This window comes from Durio zibethinus, chromosome 2, assembly GCF_047325235.1.
Source record: "Durio zibethinus cultivar Kanyao isolate XHJ-2024 chromosome 2, ASM4732523v1, whole genome shotgun sequence".
Lineage (NCBI taxonomy): Eukaryota > Viridiplantae > Streptophyta > Magnoliopsida > Malvales > Malvaceae > Durio > Durio zibethinus.
Window position 1 is genome coordinate 3,440,442 of NC_143163.1, and position 15,383 is coordinate 3,455,824.

General features: G+C 27.4%; 1 protein-coding gene across 1 annotated transcript; it reads right to left on the minus strand.

The window, feature by feature from the left end:
- Positions 1-5,869: 5,869 nt before the first annotated feature.
- On the minus strand, positions 5,870-6,967 carry LOC111308858 (glycine-rich RNA-binding protein GRP1A-like). Its single transcript, XM_022907517.2, has 2 exons — positions 6,753-6,967; positions 5,870-6,480 (listed from the first exon to the last, which is right to left on the minus strand). Exons 1-2 carry the CDS (start codon positions 6,864-6,866, stop codon positions 6,094-6,096), a joined length of 501 nt encoding a protein of 166 aa, XP_022763252.1. The 5' UTR covers positions 6,867-6,967; the 3' UTR covers positions 5,870-6,093.
- Between the last annotated feature and the right edge of the window lie 8,416 nt (positions 6,968-15,383).

Below are 15,383 nucleotides of genomic sequence, written 5' to 3' on the forward strand. Positions count from 1 at the left end.
TTAGTTGTCATGGGGAAATTAGTTAAAGATGTAGAAGGTTTAGCAGCGTTAATTCACACAACGTAATGGCCTATAATGTCAAGTTGCAGGGGATGCTGACCACATGCTAATGGGGTTCGCTGTGATGATTGGTTGAAAATTACCCCAAGCAACTTTCTAGGAATCAGTACTTAAAAAAGTGATGCTTAGGGATACACCTCCCTGCCGATTTCTGGAATCCTTATCATTCAGTCTATCCAATTGAAAGTAATATCTGTGGACTTGTTCTTTTGCCGAGTGGTCCTTCCTTGGAAATTGGAGAAGTTGCTTTCGCAATGATTTGTTATTGATTTTAAAGGTTTAGCCAGTTTTAAGGCATCAATGGTCTTATAGATTGCCCTTTTTAATAACTTTTCATCAGTTAAGACCACAGAACCAGGAATCTGCAACTTTATACCGACGGAAAGAGTGCACCATCTATCCAAACTTTGCATGCCGGCCAGTATTTCATCAACCGCAAATGAATAAAGAAGATGACTTTTTTTTTTATCCGTGGAATCTTTGAAACAATGAGAAATTTCGGATGATGGAATGTGTAATTAGTTATTGCAAGGAATAAGACGAAAAGGTGTCTTCAAGATTTTCAAAATAAAATATAAAAAATGTTTTTATATTGAAAAACGAAAAAAAAAGATAATTATTTAAATTAAGAGAAATAAAAATTTATTATAATTAGATTTAAGTTATTAATAGACTATGGGTTTGAATTTTTAAGCTTAATTGGTCTTGTATTAATTAAATATTAATATATTTTAATTATTTAATTAATGACACTTGACACATATGATAAATAAAATATTATTTTATTTAAAATTTATAAGTATTTAATTAATTAAGTATGTTCAAAATAAACAAACAAATAAAAATAAATAATTAAGTCTAAACCAAAAAAAATTTGTTTAAAATAAATAATTATAATTGTTCAAAAAATAAATAGTTTCTTTCTATTTAAAATAAAAAGTTATCTCTACAATAGAAAGAGACACTTAATTATTTATAAAAATTTTTCAGATTTTTTGAAAAACGAAAAAGCAAAAGCAATTCTCGAAACTTTTTCTCTTTATACGAAACTTCAAATTTATTTTATAAAAATTTTATTGTAATAAATTTTTATAAAAATTTAATAATCTTATAATACGTCAATAAATACTCATTAGATTGATTTTATATGTGTAAAATATAGCCAATAACTAAGTTTTATTGTGTATAATTAAATTTTATTTACTGTAATTTTTTTTTATATTTACTAAATAAATAATACGATGAGGTCGAATAAAATATTAAAAAAAGTGGAGCCTTTCGTCACCAATCCAAATTTACAATAAACAGTGATTTCAGATTTTCAATAATTTGTCTAACAAGGTCTACGGTAAAAGAACAGCTATAGGGGAAATGCAGAGGGAAATGTGTATGGATCACATTCCATCATCCTATTAAGGATCACAAAGCTATATAGTTTGGGTGGGTGTGATTGGATCGATTTTTCCAGACGTGTGTATGGAAAGCAATAGAGAGAAACACTCAAAGTTGATAAATACATATGTGGCTTGTATAAGCTGGAAAACATGTGATGTATTACCACGACACGAGCCGTGCAAGAGAATAGAGATAATGGATAACTATTGATTACATTGTTTTTCTTTACAACCAATCGCATGACATCTACTCTGAATTGGATTGGAGCTTCATTGCAGTAAGAGGCAGGGAAACTATTCCCCCATTTATTATTATTATTATTATTATTATTATTATTATTTCTTTTGAAATTTATATAAAATTGTGCAGGGTATTGTGTCGTACGCTGATTCTAATGTAGGAAGATTCAGTGAGACCAAACCAAGATATAGTGGGCCAAAGATTCGTATGTTCTAATGCTGATCTTGTGCTGTCGTTCTCGCTACAGAGCAGGCAAAAGTCAATATCGGTTTCGTGTCTGCTTGATGAGATTTTGCAAGCAATAATGCTTTTAGCAACCAAATTCAGCGAGCTGATAACAAAATATTCTCACTATCGGCATCTAAAGGGATGTAGCTATTGTCGACCGACTGATGTACCTTTGATAAGGGAATGAAACCAAACTGCATTGTTAGAGTGATGCCGCCCCTGCAATGTGACAGGAATTAGATTTATCATCACCAGCAAAAAAAAAAAAAAAAAGAAACCCCTTGATTCTTAAGAGGCTTAATGTAATTCAGCATCTTTGGCCATTAATAAGTAATTATACTCGGCTCTTCAAAGAAACGATTGTAAGACCTACTTTTTCAAGGGCTAGTGGGAGGGACGTTAACTGATACTATATGAAACTGCGGTTCTTATTACAGACACCAATTTTGACTTTTGAATTTTTTTTTATTAATATTAATATTAATATTATTAAATAATTATTTTTTTTTTAAGTAAAAAAATAAATCTTTTGGCAACTCTACCAGTTGAAATTAAACTGTCAGAATGATATTTTTTTTTTGATATTACCTAATTTGACAGTTTGAAATCAAGTGATCAAAAGTTATCGGATAAATATAAATTTTTTACAAAAAAAATCCTAAAAGATATAAGATCTTGAATCCTAAAAACTCTATAAATAGAGTTAAATTTTGCAAAAATAAAAAGACACAGATAACAAAAAAAAAAGAAACACATAATAAAAAAAGTAACAAACACAAAAAAAAAATTTTGATAATGAAATTCTGGATCTAGGAAGTTGTAGTGGTTTTTTTTTTTTTAAATATGGGCTTGAAAAAGTATTTAAAAAGCAAAAATGATCATTGGGGAAATTTTTGGGAATTTTTTAAAATTTTTTTGGGTCGCTGGAAATTGAAAAAGTTTAAATTTTTCGATGATCGTTGAATTTTTCAACACCAAAATCTGGGGATCTTTGAATTTTTTGGCACGGTTGAAGTTTTCGACCACTGTGCACAGCAGCAACCGATCGAAAACTGAGTTTTCTAAAGAGAGTAGCCATGGGTAGAGAGAGAAAAGGGAAATGAGAAAATAAAGAAAAAAACTAGAAACATACCTTTTATAGCCCTTCAAAACAACGTCGTTTTGGACGTTTGGATCAAACCAGACCTGCGCAAGATTCGCGCATCAACCCGACCCGTTTCGCAGGTTTTTTCTTTTATTTTTATTTTTATTTTCTGTTTTTGATTTTGATTTTATTTTTTATGTTATTTTTTATGATGTTATTATTATTATTATTATTGGTAATAATTTTTTAGAAAAAACAAATAAATAAATAGAATAAAAAATGAAAACTGAAATAAAATAAAGACCTCAAAAAAATATAAATAAAAAATTTAATAATTATTATTATTTAAAGGAAATAAATTATATTACAAATAAAAATATTATTTAAATTTCACCAAAATGTTGAGATAATTTTAAAAAATGCTAAAAAATAAAAAATTATGAAAAATAATAAATAAAATAAAAATTAATTTGTTTAAATGAATATTTTAAATACAATTTTTAGAGAAAGCTAAAATAATTTAATTTTCTTTAATTATTGCAAGTAAAAATAAAATTTTAAATTTTACCATAGAGTTTGGATAATCCAAAATTATTTTTATTAAAACAAAGATTGATTTAAACAATGTAAAACAATAATAAAATAATAAAGAATGAAATTAATAATAATTAATATATTAAATTTTTTAATATATATAAATTTGAAAGAGTTCGATTTTCTTTAAACAATATATTAATATTTAGATTTTATCGATGAATCAAGATAATCTAAATTTTTTTTTTACAAAAAAATATTAAAGAATAAATAATACAAAATTTTAAAATAACCATAATATTTAGATTCCACCGAAGAGTCGGGATAATTTTAAAATTTGTTATAAATTTTGAGAACTCACCAAAGAGTCAAAATATTCTTAAAATCTTTTTTTAAAATAAATAATTAAAATATCTTATGATGAAGTTTCGAAAATTTTGTAAATGATCAATTTTCTCCAAAAATTTTTTAAATAATGATTTTCTATAAATTTCATTAAAGCGTTGGAGAATTTATAAAATATAAAATAATAATAATAATGTTAATTTCGTAACAAATAAAAATATTTTAAAATAAATTTTAGAAAATTAAACTAAATTAAATAAAAAAATATCTCGTTATCAAAATTATAAGATTACGTATGTTTAAATGGTAATGTTCTTCGAACGGATAACGTGAGAGTGTTAATACATTTTTTACTCGTAATCGTATTTTCGAACTTAATCTTGATTTCGTAGACTTAAATTTTTTTTTAATAAAATTTAATTAATTTTAAGATTTTTATTAAAAAATAATATTTTGGATGATCAATCACATCTTATAAAAAAATTGATGATAATTTCAAAACTTTTTATTAAATTTAATGATCGAATCCTCCGATGAAAAATCATTATAACACTTGTGTTATTTGAAGATTACCAAATTAAGTTCTCACTTCTCTAGGCTATATGAAGTTGAGATGATGTCAAGGTTTGAGGTGGCTGATTCAGCTAGCTTAAAAAATTTTCGCCTTGGGCTATACCTCCCTGTTTTATAACATAAATATGTTATCTTACTTTATTTACTTTCGATAAATTTAGGATCTGTTTATTTCTTAAAAAATAATTTTTAAAAAATACTTATATTTTTTGAATCGAAAGATATTTTTGTTGTTTAAACGAGTTAATAAAAAATATTTTTTATCTTTTGATTGTTTTTTAAAAATTTTATTTTTTAAAATAATATTAATATAATTATTAAAGTATTAAAAATTATTTATTATTAAAATTATTAATATTAAGAAATAATTATATTTTAATAATAATATTTAATACTATAATATTATAAAAAACTAAAAATAAAACTGTTTATTATTCTTTATATTATTTATTAATATATTAATATATTATTTATTAAAATATTAAAATATAATATTATTTATTAATATAATATTATTTATAAGTAAAATTATATTTAAAAATATTAATAAATAATTTTACTCATAAATACTCTGTAAAATAATTTTAAAAAATAATCTTATTGATATTTTTTAAAAATATTTTTTATGAAATAAACGGAATCTTGATGTCACCGTAGTAGGTCCAAACTTAGAAGTTGAGAGCTTGCATACAAATATCTAACTAGTAAAGTAGGACGAGACTCTTGATGACCGAAGAGGTAAAGCTTCATTCATTAATTTTGCAGTTATTTTAAGTTTTAAAAAATTTTATTATAACCAATAAAAAAAATGGAGTACTTTCACACATTTTTAAAATAAAAAATAAATGTATTAGATAAATGCATCTAGCACCGTCCGGAATGTATATAAGAAATCAGGAAACTCCACCAAAGACACAATTGCCACAGAAATCCATTGGGCTTTGTCGACTCTTCATCCATCACATTCTTTGGGCTTTTTCTCATCGTCGATTTATGATTTGAAATGGGCTTTAAAGCTTCAAACATTAAGCAGGACTCCAATGGCAGTGGGTCATGTACTCAAACATTTGTCTTTCAACCCCATTCATGCAGAAAAGAGTTGTAAAATTTAGAGCTTATAATCATTAATATTTAGGTAGTTTATATCATAAAGCTTATATTTTTTATTTTGTCTATTAACCAAATAAAATCTAAGATCTATTCTCATTTAACATTTTACATAAAGTTTAAACAAATTGATAGTTACTTAGAAAAATGGTATAATATAATTTCATAAAGAAGCATCTACAAGATATTGATCATAATTTCTTGAATAAAACGATAGTTAAACAATCTATTAAGAACTATATTTCCTGGGAATTCAGCATTGAACCCTCCTGAATTTGAAATTTCGTTTTGGATGGAAAGGAATTGAAAAGAAGATATTATATACTTCATTCCATTTTTATGTCATTTTTTACTCCTAACAATACAGGTAATAAAAGCATCATAACCATCGGTCAAAAAAAGAGAGAACCCAACATCCAAACAGTGACAGAACCATAGAGCAAACAACATCGAACCAACACTAACTACTAAGCAACCGTTTTAAAGCAACACATATGGCCAAGCCCACTCAAACCCTAACCATTAGCCTAAGACCTCCAGTTGCCTTCCGAGGCACCGCCTCCTCTTGAGTAACGAGATCCACCATCCCCATATCCACCCTCGCGTCGTCCACCTCCATATCCACCACCCCCATATCCACCACCGTTGCCGTATCCACCATCACGACGGCCACCACCATAGCCTCCTTCTCGGCGACCATATCCACCGCCGCCTCCACCGCGACTGTACCCACCACTACCTCCATATCCGCCACCGCCACTGCTGCGACGAGACTGGGCTTCGTTAACGGTTATATTCCTTCCGTCAAGATTCTGACCATTCATTCCTTCAATAGCGTCCCTCATAGATTTCTCATCACGGAAAGTAACGAATCCGAAACCTTTGGATCTTCCAGTCTCACGATCGTTGATGATCTGAAAAAAACGAATTATTATTTAAATGAAAAAAAATTCAAATAATAAACAAAAAATTTTAGATTTATTAAAATCGATCGATCTTCGGCCCAAAGGGCATGAAGATAGAACGTACCGGTGAGAGATATAAAAGACAGAACAGTAACAAGAGAGTATCAAGTAACAACTAGTAACACAAAACAACAGATCAAGGATCACAGATCATAGACAGGGAGGCCCGGATCGGGTCGGATCGAGTCAGATCTGGAGTCCGATCTCTGCAACAAACGGACCTTCGATTCGATGATCTCGCCAAATGTACTGAAGGCTTCTTCGAGGGACCGGTCGTCGGTGGCCCAAGCGAGCCCTCCAACAAAGCACCGGTACTCGACATCTGCTGAAGCCATTTGGGGAAACTAGAACCCTAGGGACAGATAGGGAAATTGGGAAAAGGAAAGGGTATTTGGGGGAGAGAAGAGAATGATAAACTAAAAATGGGCTAAACCACGGTTTTATAGAGCTGGTGTGAGATTTAAGCTAGGTTCGTTGGATCTGGATACAGTGAATGCAGTTAACCATGGTTTAAAGACTTTTAAAATGGAGAACGAGGACTGTGTCTGGGAGTGATATAAATAAACCACGGTTAGGTAAGGCCAGTCGGTGACCCGTTGAAGACGGAGAGAAGGTGTCAGCTACGGCCCACAATCACGTGCTTTTCTCAGCAGTTGATGCGCCTAAAAGGCTTGATATTTATCTCATGCCAAAAATATCTTAAACTATTTTTCCTTTCTTTTCTTTTTTTTTTTGATAATTATAGTAATAAGTTAGTGCAAAAATATCCGGCACGCTCTTTCCGTCCACTTGTCACCGAAGGAATGGGCTGATCGGTTTGGAGTCCTTTGGGAGTTGCGCTAAGACCAAAACAACTGAATATTGCTGTCGTACTGTCATTTCCATCTGTGTTTTTTTCTTTTTTTTTTTGTGGGATTTTCAGAATTTTGGTTTCCCAAAATTGAATAGTCAAGATGTAGACTGTAGTATTTCTTATGATTTATGGGTTTTTAGAGATATTTATTAAGGATAATAAAAATAAAAAATAATTGATTTGAATACAAATCCTTTATCAAATGCTAAAAAATATATTAATTATAATTTTTATTTTTTTTTCAAAGAATGGTAATACCATATTACATAAAAATGATTAAATAATGACTTAATTCGAATCTAAATTTTAATATATTTTTTAAGATTTTTTTACTATTAAACCAAAAAATGAAAGGTAAATATTACGATAAACAGAGCTATTTTTTACCTTAACATATTCTCAAATCACAAAAAAAATTAAAATAAAATAAAATTCTTTTGTTAATGTGAGAAAAAAAACGAGAAGCAATTTCCTTTTTAGTAAACAAGCTTTCCCTTACCATATCGTGACTCTCCAAGGAGAGTTAAAATAAAACATGTAAATATTAGTTATATAATTTGTCATGCTCATTAAAATTATTAGAATTTTAAAAAATAATGTGTTCTAAACAAAAACTTTCTTTGTTTGATATGAAGAAAAATTATTACGAATCTCGTTCATTATATATATAATTTTTTCACTTTCTTTAGTTCTTATCAAACAGAGCAAATGAAATATTTTAAATATAACTAATAATTATATAAATCAGGTTAAACTTTTTAGACTAAGAAATTACACGTAATGCAATAATCCCTCATCTTAAACGTTCTTTAACCAAACATTTTCGTATTTCACAACTTTCACAATTGAACATTTTATATCTAAAATGAAATTCATTAATTCTTTTTTTTTTTGAAAAAATCATAATATAAGAAAAAATAAATTATAGATATTAAAATTTATTAAATATTATTTTTAAATATAATTATATAAATCAATTAAATTTAAATTTAAATTTAAATTCATAAAATTTTGTGAAATAACATTTCGTGCATATTTCATCATCTATGAACAATAGAAGTACAAGAGTCCCGCTGGTGCCCTGTTTTGGTGTCATCCACTAAAGTTATCTTTTTTTTTTCTTTTCGTAAAAAGAATATTAAGAAATAAATAAGTTATATAATCTTTTTAAACTAAAATAAAATATATCACATCTAATAATTTTAAATATATAATTATAAATTATATATTTAAAATAATTTTAATAAATAAATAATCATGATAATATTCAAATTCAAAATTTTTTCGACATAAAAAAATAACCTTTGAGCAATCCATTAAAGTTGTCTAATTCCCACGTGTGACCCTGACGCGAGGGATTGGAGCACCCCATCCGCAATGGGATTTTTATGTTAAAAAACAAACAAAAAATATAAAACACTTTTCAACACTTTTTTTTATCAAATTTATTTTTTTAATAGCAATAATAATGTCAAATTAAACTTTAATTTCTTACTCAATCCAAACATTTTAAAAGAAACCTCTCATTTTTTATTAATGTTTATCGTTATATATAAATATTAAATATTTAATTATCGAAGAAAATAAATATTTATAAATTATTTATTATTTTTATTATGCCATTTGTTAGTAATTGCATAACTGAATATCAGAGAAAATAAGTAAACTCCATCTTACTTCTCTTCCCGGTGCGGTGGCACAAGGACAAGAGTTAAGTGGTAGTGTTAGCTTTTAGGTTTAAAAAAAATTCTTAAATATTATTATTTTATGTAATAAATTTTTTATATTTTTATTACGTTTAAATGACTTTTTAAATTTTAATTTATATTTACATAAATTTTTAAATTTTAATTTATACTAAAATAAATCATTAACAAAAATTAATTTTTTTAAAATAAAATTTTATTTAAATACAATAAAATTATTTGAATTTATTTAAAAAGAGTAAAATAGTTCAATTTTTTTGTATTTTAACTTAGTTTTTATCAAATTTCGTTCAGGGTCTTGGGCCAGGGTTATGGGCCAGGCTCCTTTGTTTTCTTAACAAAAACTTAAAAAATGAGGCTGCCGACAATCGGCCTGATGACATGATGCTGGCTTGGGATCCAGGGCTACCTAGGTTTTGGATAATCAAGTTCTTTGACTGCAATGCATGGTCCCAAAATATTACTTATACATGAAAAGGAGCAAACAATCAAGAGAATGCCCTAAGTGTGGTTTAGTTTTATTCCATGTATCCACTCGTCTGAACTTGAAAATCAACATGATTATGAAAAGTCACGAAATTGCTGGTACTAATTACATCTTGTTATTTGATCATTTTTTTATATATATATAAAGGTCGTAACCTAAAAAAATAAAAAAAAATTAGAAATGATAAAATTTGAATTTTAAATTTATTAAATCTCATCTCTTAATAATAAAATTAAATTATGAGATATCTAATTATTATTTTTAATTCCTTATACTTTTGTACTGTACATTTTTGTTTGTTGGAAGGTTGCGTGGCCCTTTTACTCATCAGTGCCACTTTGATTCCTTAGTTTTGCTTGATAGTGGGCAGATTATTATTTTTGCTTCAAGCGAAGAGAAAGGTTAGCTTTTTTGTTGAGACCATCATATACCCAACTGATAATCATACTATTTTGATATGATTGTTTCTAACGGTATGGGGAAATTGTACTCAAAGACTGGGTTAGAGTATGTTAAAAGGTTGGAATTATTAATTCACAAGTACTAAATTTTACGCATAAAAAGAAAGCTTCTTGGTTCATAAAACTTGCTGCCTGTACATTTCTTCTTTAGTTTGAACCATTCTTCCATTGCCTTGCCTCTGTCATGCCTATATCAGTAAAGTTTGATCTAAAAAATCTATTTGGTTATCATTCCTTCCTTCAACAAAAGCAGAAAAAAAAAAAAAAAACAGTTTTGAGATGAAATCTTCCTCAATGGCAATACTTTTTTGTTACTAAAAAGGGTATATTCAACTAATTTTTACAAGCAGATAATCATCTTTGATTGAATTTGTGATGCATCTATGTTGCATCTCTCTGATTTAATTAATTTCTACATGCCCATATTCATGAAAGAAAAAGACCAGTTAACAGGCAACAGACTGACAATGAGAAAAGGATCAAACCGGCAAAGGCATGAACCAAAAACAGGCCGAATGACGTTATACAATAGTACAAATTAGCCTGGAAAAGTCTTCAATTTTGTTAAATTTTTTGGTATAATCCTGGAAAGTATACATGCCTTTGGTGTGTGCTGTACGCAACTATGGCTGTACATTGCGTACTAACCACTGATAAATTGAATCAGTCCAGCACCCAAAATCTGATCATTTTTTAATTTATGAATACTAACAACTGTACCTGCCACTCTCATAAATATATATATATATATAAGATTGTACAGCTGCTGAGATACTCAAAAGCCACCAACACCTGCCACAAGTAGATCAAGAATCAGATTATTTTAGCACTTCGTTTTCTTTTCTTTGTTTTGCTTTTGGGATGGAGGTTCAAACATTGATTTCAGTACATACATTTTGTGGGATTATAAATAGTATTTCAATAAACAAATGAAAAAGAATCAGACCATACAGTCTGGATTCTGAACTTATAAGACAGATAATTGAGTTATTTAATTTATGTATGTGTCATCATAATGTTCAAGTCAACCTCTAGAATTTGTGAATGATAGTATATATTAATATTATGATGAAGGTTAAAAATATTATTCAAAGGGAAAATCATTTATGATCAGCAGCCACCTGTGGTCCTTGGTAAATAGGATTACGAAGGCTGTCTTTGAGGTTCCACTTTCTGTTTCTGTGTTTTGTTTTGTTTTTTCCTGACTGATATTAATGTTTAAAACCTCATCAATCTTTCCAATGCTTTTTCTTACGAATCATTGGTGTACGGAGACCGTTTTGCCTTTAAAAAAAAAAATTACTCAACATATGTAATTTGTAGATTGAGCATAAGATAAAAAGTATTTTAATCCAAGATTGAATCATTTTTGAGCATTAACAACAGCTATTTAGATTTGTTTTTTTTTCTTGACATAATTAAGTTAGATTTGACATTATTAGATTTATGGAACGTCTATTTTGGCTAACGGTTGAGTAATTGATATGTAAATAACCGGTAAATTTTAAAATCGATAAATTAGACAATTTTTATTTAAATTGAATAATTAAACAAAATCACTTCAACTTTCATATTAAAATTTTATAGTCAAAGCAAACACATTTTGTCTTTATTTGAATTAAGACGAAATTAATCACCGAGAAAAAAAAAAACTTTTAAACTTTAATTTCTTCCAATTTGGATTAGTACGGAAAATTCTTTGAAATTGTAAAGGCTTTGTGGATAATAAAGTGGCAGCAGGCGGACATTTTGAGCCATCCAAAAAGAAAAGAAAAATCAAATTGTACACCTAAATTAACAACTTCAAGTGATGGTTAATGGTTGACTATGCTTTATTATTTTTTTAATTATTATCATTATTATTTGTTAAAAATGGACTAAAATTAAGCTGGACAGTAACGTCTTAATGTTAGACAAGTAAAGGAGGAAGGAATGAGTCAACCTCCAATATCATGTGGCCCTAAACTCAAGTGATGTCAAATTCTAATAATTACTAGAACTAAGTTCAATTCATAAGAAAACTTTGATACACTTCGCTTTTCTTTCTTTAATGTTCATTTCCTGCAGTACTTTCAATGGGAACAGAAAGCCACTTGCCTCGGATATTTTTGACCATTTTTAAGTATTTTATTTGAATAGATTTTGAAATTAATTTAAATGTAAATTTAATGGTGATGATAAAATTAAGTGTGACAATCAATTATCCCACCAAACACAATAAATTACCATAATTGAAAGTTCTTTCAATTTTTTTAAATTTACACTAAAATAATAAAAAAAATCAATTATTTACTAAATCATTTTGCTTTCAATTAATAATTGAAAGAATAATGTCAAGGAAACCCTAATTTAGTGATAAGAGATAAATTCTAAAACCTTCAGGTTTCAGATTCAAATTTTATTATATGTGAATTTAGTTGTCTAATTAAATTATAATTTTTGATTAATTATTTAATAATTTAATAATTAATTATATGAATATAATACTTGATTAGGAGTATAATTTTAAAAAACAATTAAAAAAATAATGATGATTTTGGCCTCTAACTACCCGGATAGATTACTACCAAAATGCACCATCATTTCGCATGCATTCTACGTTTGATTCTAACATTGAAAAGCTTGAGATTTGAACTCTTGTTTGTTAGAAAAATAAAAGCAAGTGAAATTGTTATTGCAGTTGATGTGTTCGTTGGCATAGATTGTGAGACCTAACAAGCCGCCCTTGCAACTTTATTTTTTTTTCCAAGTTTTTGTCGCTGTTGACCATAACTCATTCAATAGATTGCCTCGACAATAATCAATAAATCAACAGCTACAGCAGCAACATTTCTGCTTAGGATTTTAAGTACCTGGTGCTGAACTTAAAAGCATTCAAGGTCAAACTTTGAAGGGGAGCGGCTCTTACCGCAACAGCACAAACCATCGCTGTATAATTCTTAAAAGCAGATAAAGATGCATTCCAGGCTTCTAGCAAACAAGACACAAACCAAAAGCTAAATGCATTTTCCACGGACAGAATGACTTGACTTATTCAAAGGGTTCATTGAGGGGCGAAACTGATTATGTTAAATGAATTAGGGTTGGGGACTTGGAATTCAATTTTGGTTTAACTTGGGTTGGCCTGGCCTACTTTGTTTTGTTTTGTTTTTGTTGTCTCCTCAGGAAGAAAGCATTTCAGTCCATATCTCAAAAAACCATGGAAATACGTTTCAAAAGCATGGTTCAACTTCAGGATCTAGGACAATAAAATTAAAAGCAACTGTTTCCACAAACGAGAAAATACCCTGACAGTAACTCGTCGAGAGGTTAATTTTCTTTTAGTGCCATTTTCTTGTCACCAAACTTAGATTTTTATTCACAGGTCAATGTTCAAATTAGTGTGTGGAAAAAGTAACTGTATTAGCTTTTGTGATAAATGGCTTTGGGAAGTCGCATCTCGAAAAATGTAGAATATCCAAAAAACAAAAAAAAGGAAAAATGCACAAGTAATTGCCAACAGCTATCCATTTTTTATTAATAGTTTTTACATGCAAGAATGAGATTTTTGCTTTTGAAAAGTAAGAATAATTTGATTTTAATCAAATTAATTGATCGAATTAATTTAATTTATTTAATTAATTAATTATTAAATTAATTTCAATTGATTAAAGAAAATGATTTTAAAAAAAATTTTGATTTTTTGTTAATTGATTTGAAAATCGAATTAATCAAAATTTTAATTAAAATATAAGATAATTTAAATATGAAATAAAATTTTCATGAAATTGATCACTTAATTTCATAACTTGTTAAAATTTTTAACATAATACTTTAGTATTTGATTATTTTAGGGAATAATTTTTTTAATTTGTTTAAAATATGAGAAATTAAGAGTTTAAATATAATTTAACTTAAATGTATTTATTATTCATTAACAAAAAATTAAATGAATTAATCAAATTTAATTCGATTGATTAGTTTTTAAAATTTATAAATTTGATTTGATTAAAAAAAATAAAATAATGTAATTCGATTAATTTAATTTTAAATAATTTAATTTTAAATTAATTGAATAGATCGAACAAACATTCTTATTAAAAAGAAAATGGTAAACTTCAATTTTTTCACATATTACCCTACCATATGGCTATCAATATTAAATTATTAATGTTGTCACTTTTGCCGTAAGAATTGACTAATAAAGTTTTTATATCATTGATTAGACTCGTAGCCAAATCTTAGAACATGTTTGCATACACATCAAACTTTGATGAATAAATTATTATTAAAAAAAAAATGGCATCTCCTCCGAATTTTTTCATTCTCTTATTTATTTATTTATCAAAATAGAAACTTGGACGGGTCCTTTGAAGGAGTGGGGATGAAGTTGTAAAGTGGATTTATCATAATTGAGTTTCAGAAGCTGACAGTTCATACACTGAGTTTGTATTAATGATCTTAAAATCTTTGATAAAGTGAAAGTTTTTTACCCATTTCTAATGAATTAAAGAGAACGTATGTCTGTTGATTTTGAAAGCAAGCTCTGACTCTAGCCATCGGTAAGGAGTTTTGTGGTCCTTTTAAGCTCTCTGCCTCGGCCTGAACTTGTGAGAGAGAAAAAAAAAAATTAATGGCAGAGAGAAAGAGAAACTGAGGAACATAGCAGGCAAGGTATATTGGAAAAAGATTTGCTACGTACAATAGAGTGACATTTACTTCACTACAAATCATATTTGCAAAATAAATTATTCTAAATCCACTTTCAAGCTCTTATAATGGTAAATGTTCGATGAACCTCATGAATGATAAAAAAAATATTGATTTTTTTTTTGTTAAATCGCAATCGTTTGTTTGTTGATATTGAAATTGAAAATTTAAATTTATTAAAAATTATTTTTTAAAAAATAATTATATAAATTAATTAAATTTTAAATTTAAAAAATTATTGATCGACATAAATTTTTTAAAGAAAATGCATATGTAATGTATATAATTTAATAATTGATTAATTCAATTGGTTAAGATTTATTTTTTTAATAAAAAATTTTGAATTCAAATCTTATCAATGATCGTTTTAAATTGTCAAATATAATATATTTTATTCTGATATAAAAAATTAAATAATCATCTGTTTTCGAATTTATCTGACCAAAAAAAAAAATCAACAGCTTTCGTTTAAAATGAAAAATTTAATGATCCCAAAATTCACATCAGTCAACAATCTTTCATTTTCATCTTTCTTTAAATATGAACATTTGAGTGATCCCAAAAAAACTATTGCTCCTCAATCAATAATACTACTAAATCAATACTGTATTTTAAACTTTGATGAAATGAAATCAAAGGAAAGGAGATAGAGTTTG

Excerpts from the sequence above, each read along its gene's own strand:
- LOC111308858 (XM_022907517.2), bottom strand. The coding sequence starts at position 6,866 with ATGGCTTCAGCAGATGTCGAGTACCGGTGCTTTGTTGGAGGGCTCGCT. Across the intron at positions 6,481-6,752 it reads GCGAGATCATCGAATCGAAG|ATCATCAACGATCGTGAGAC; the intron begins GTCCGTTTGTTG and ends CGTTTTTTTCAG.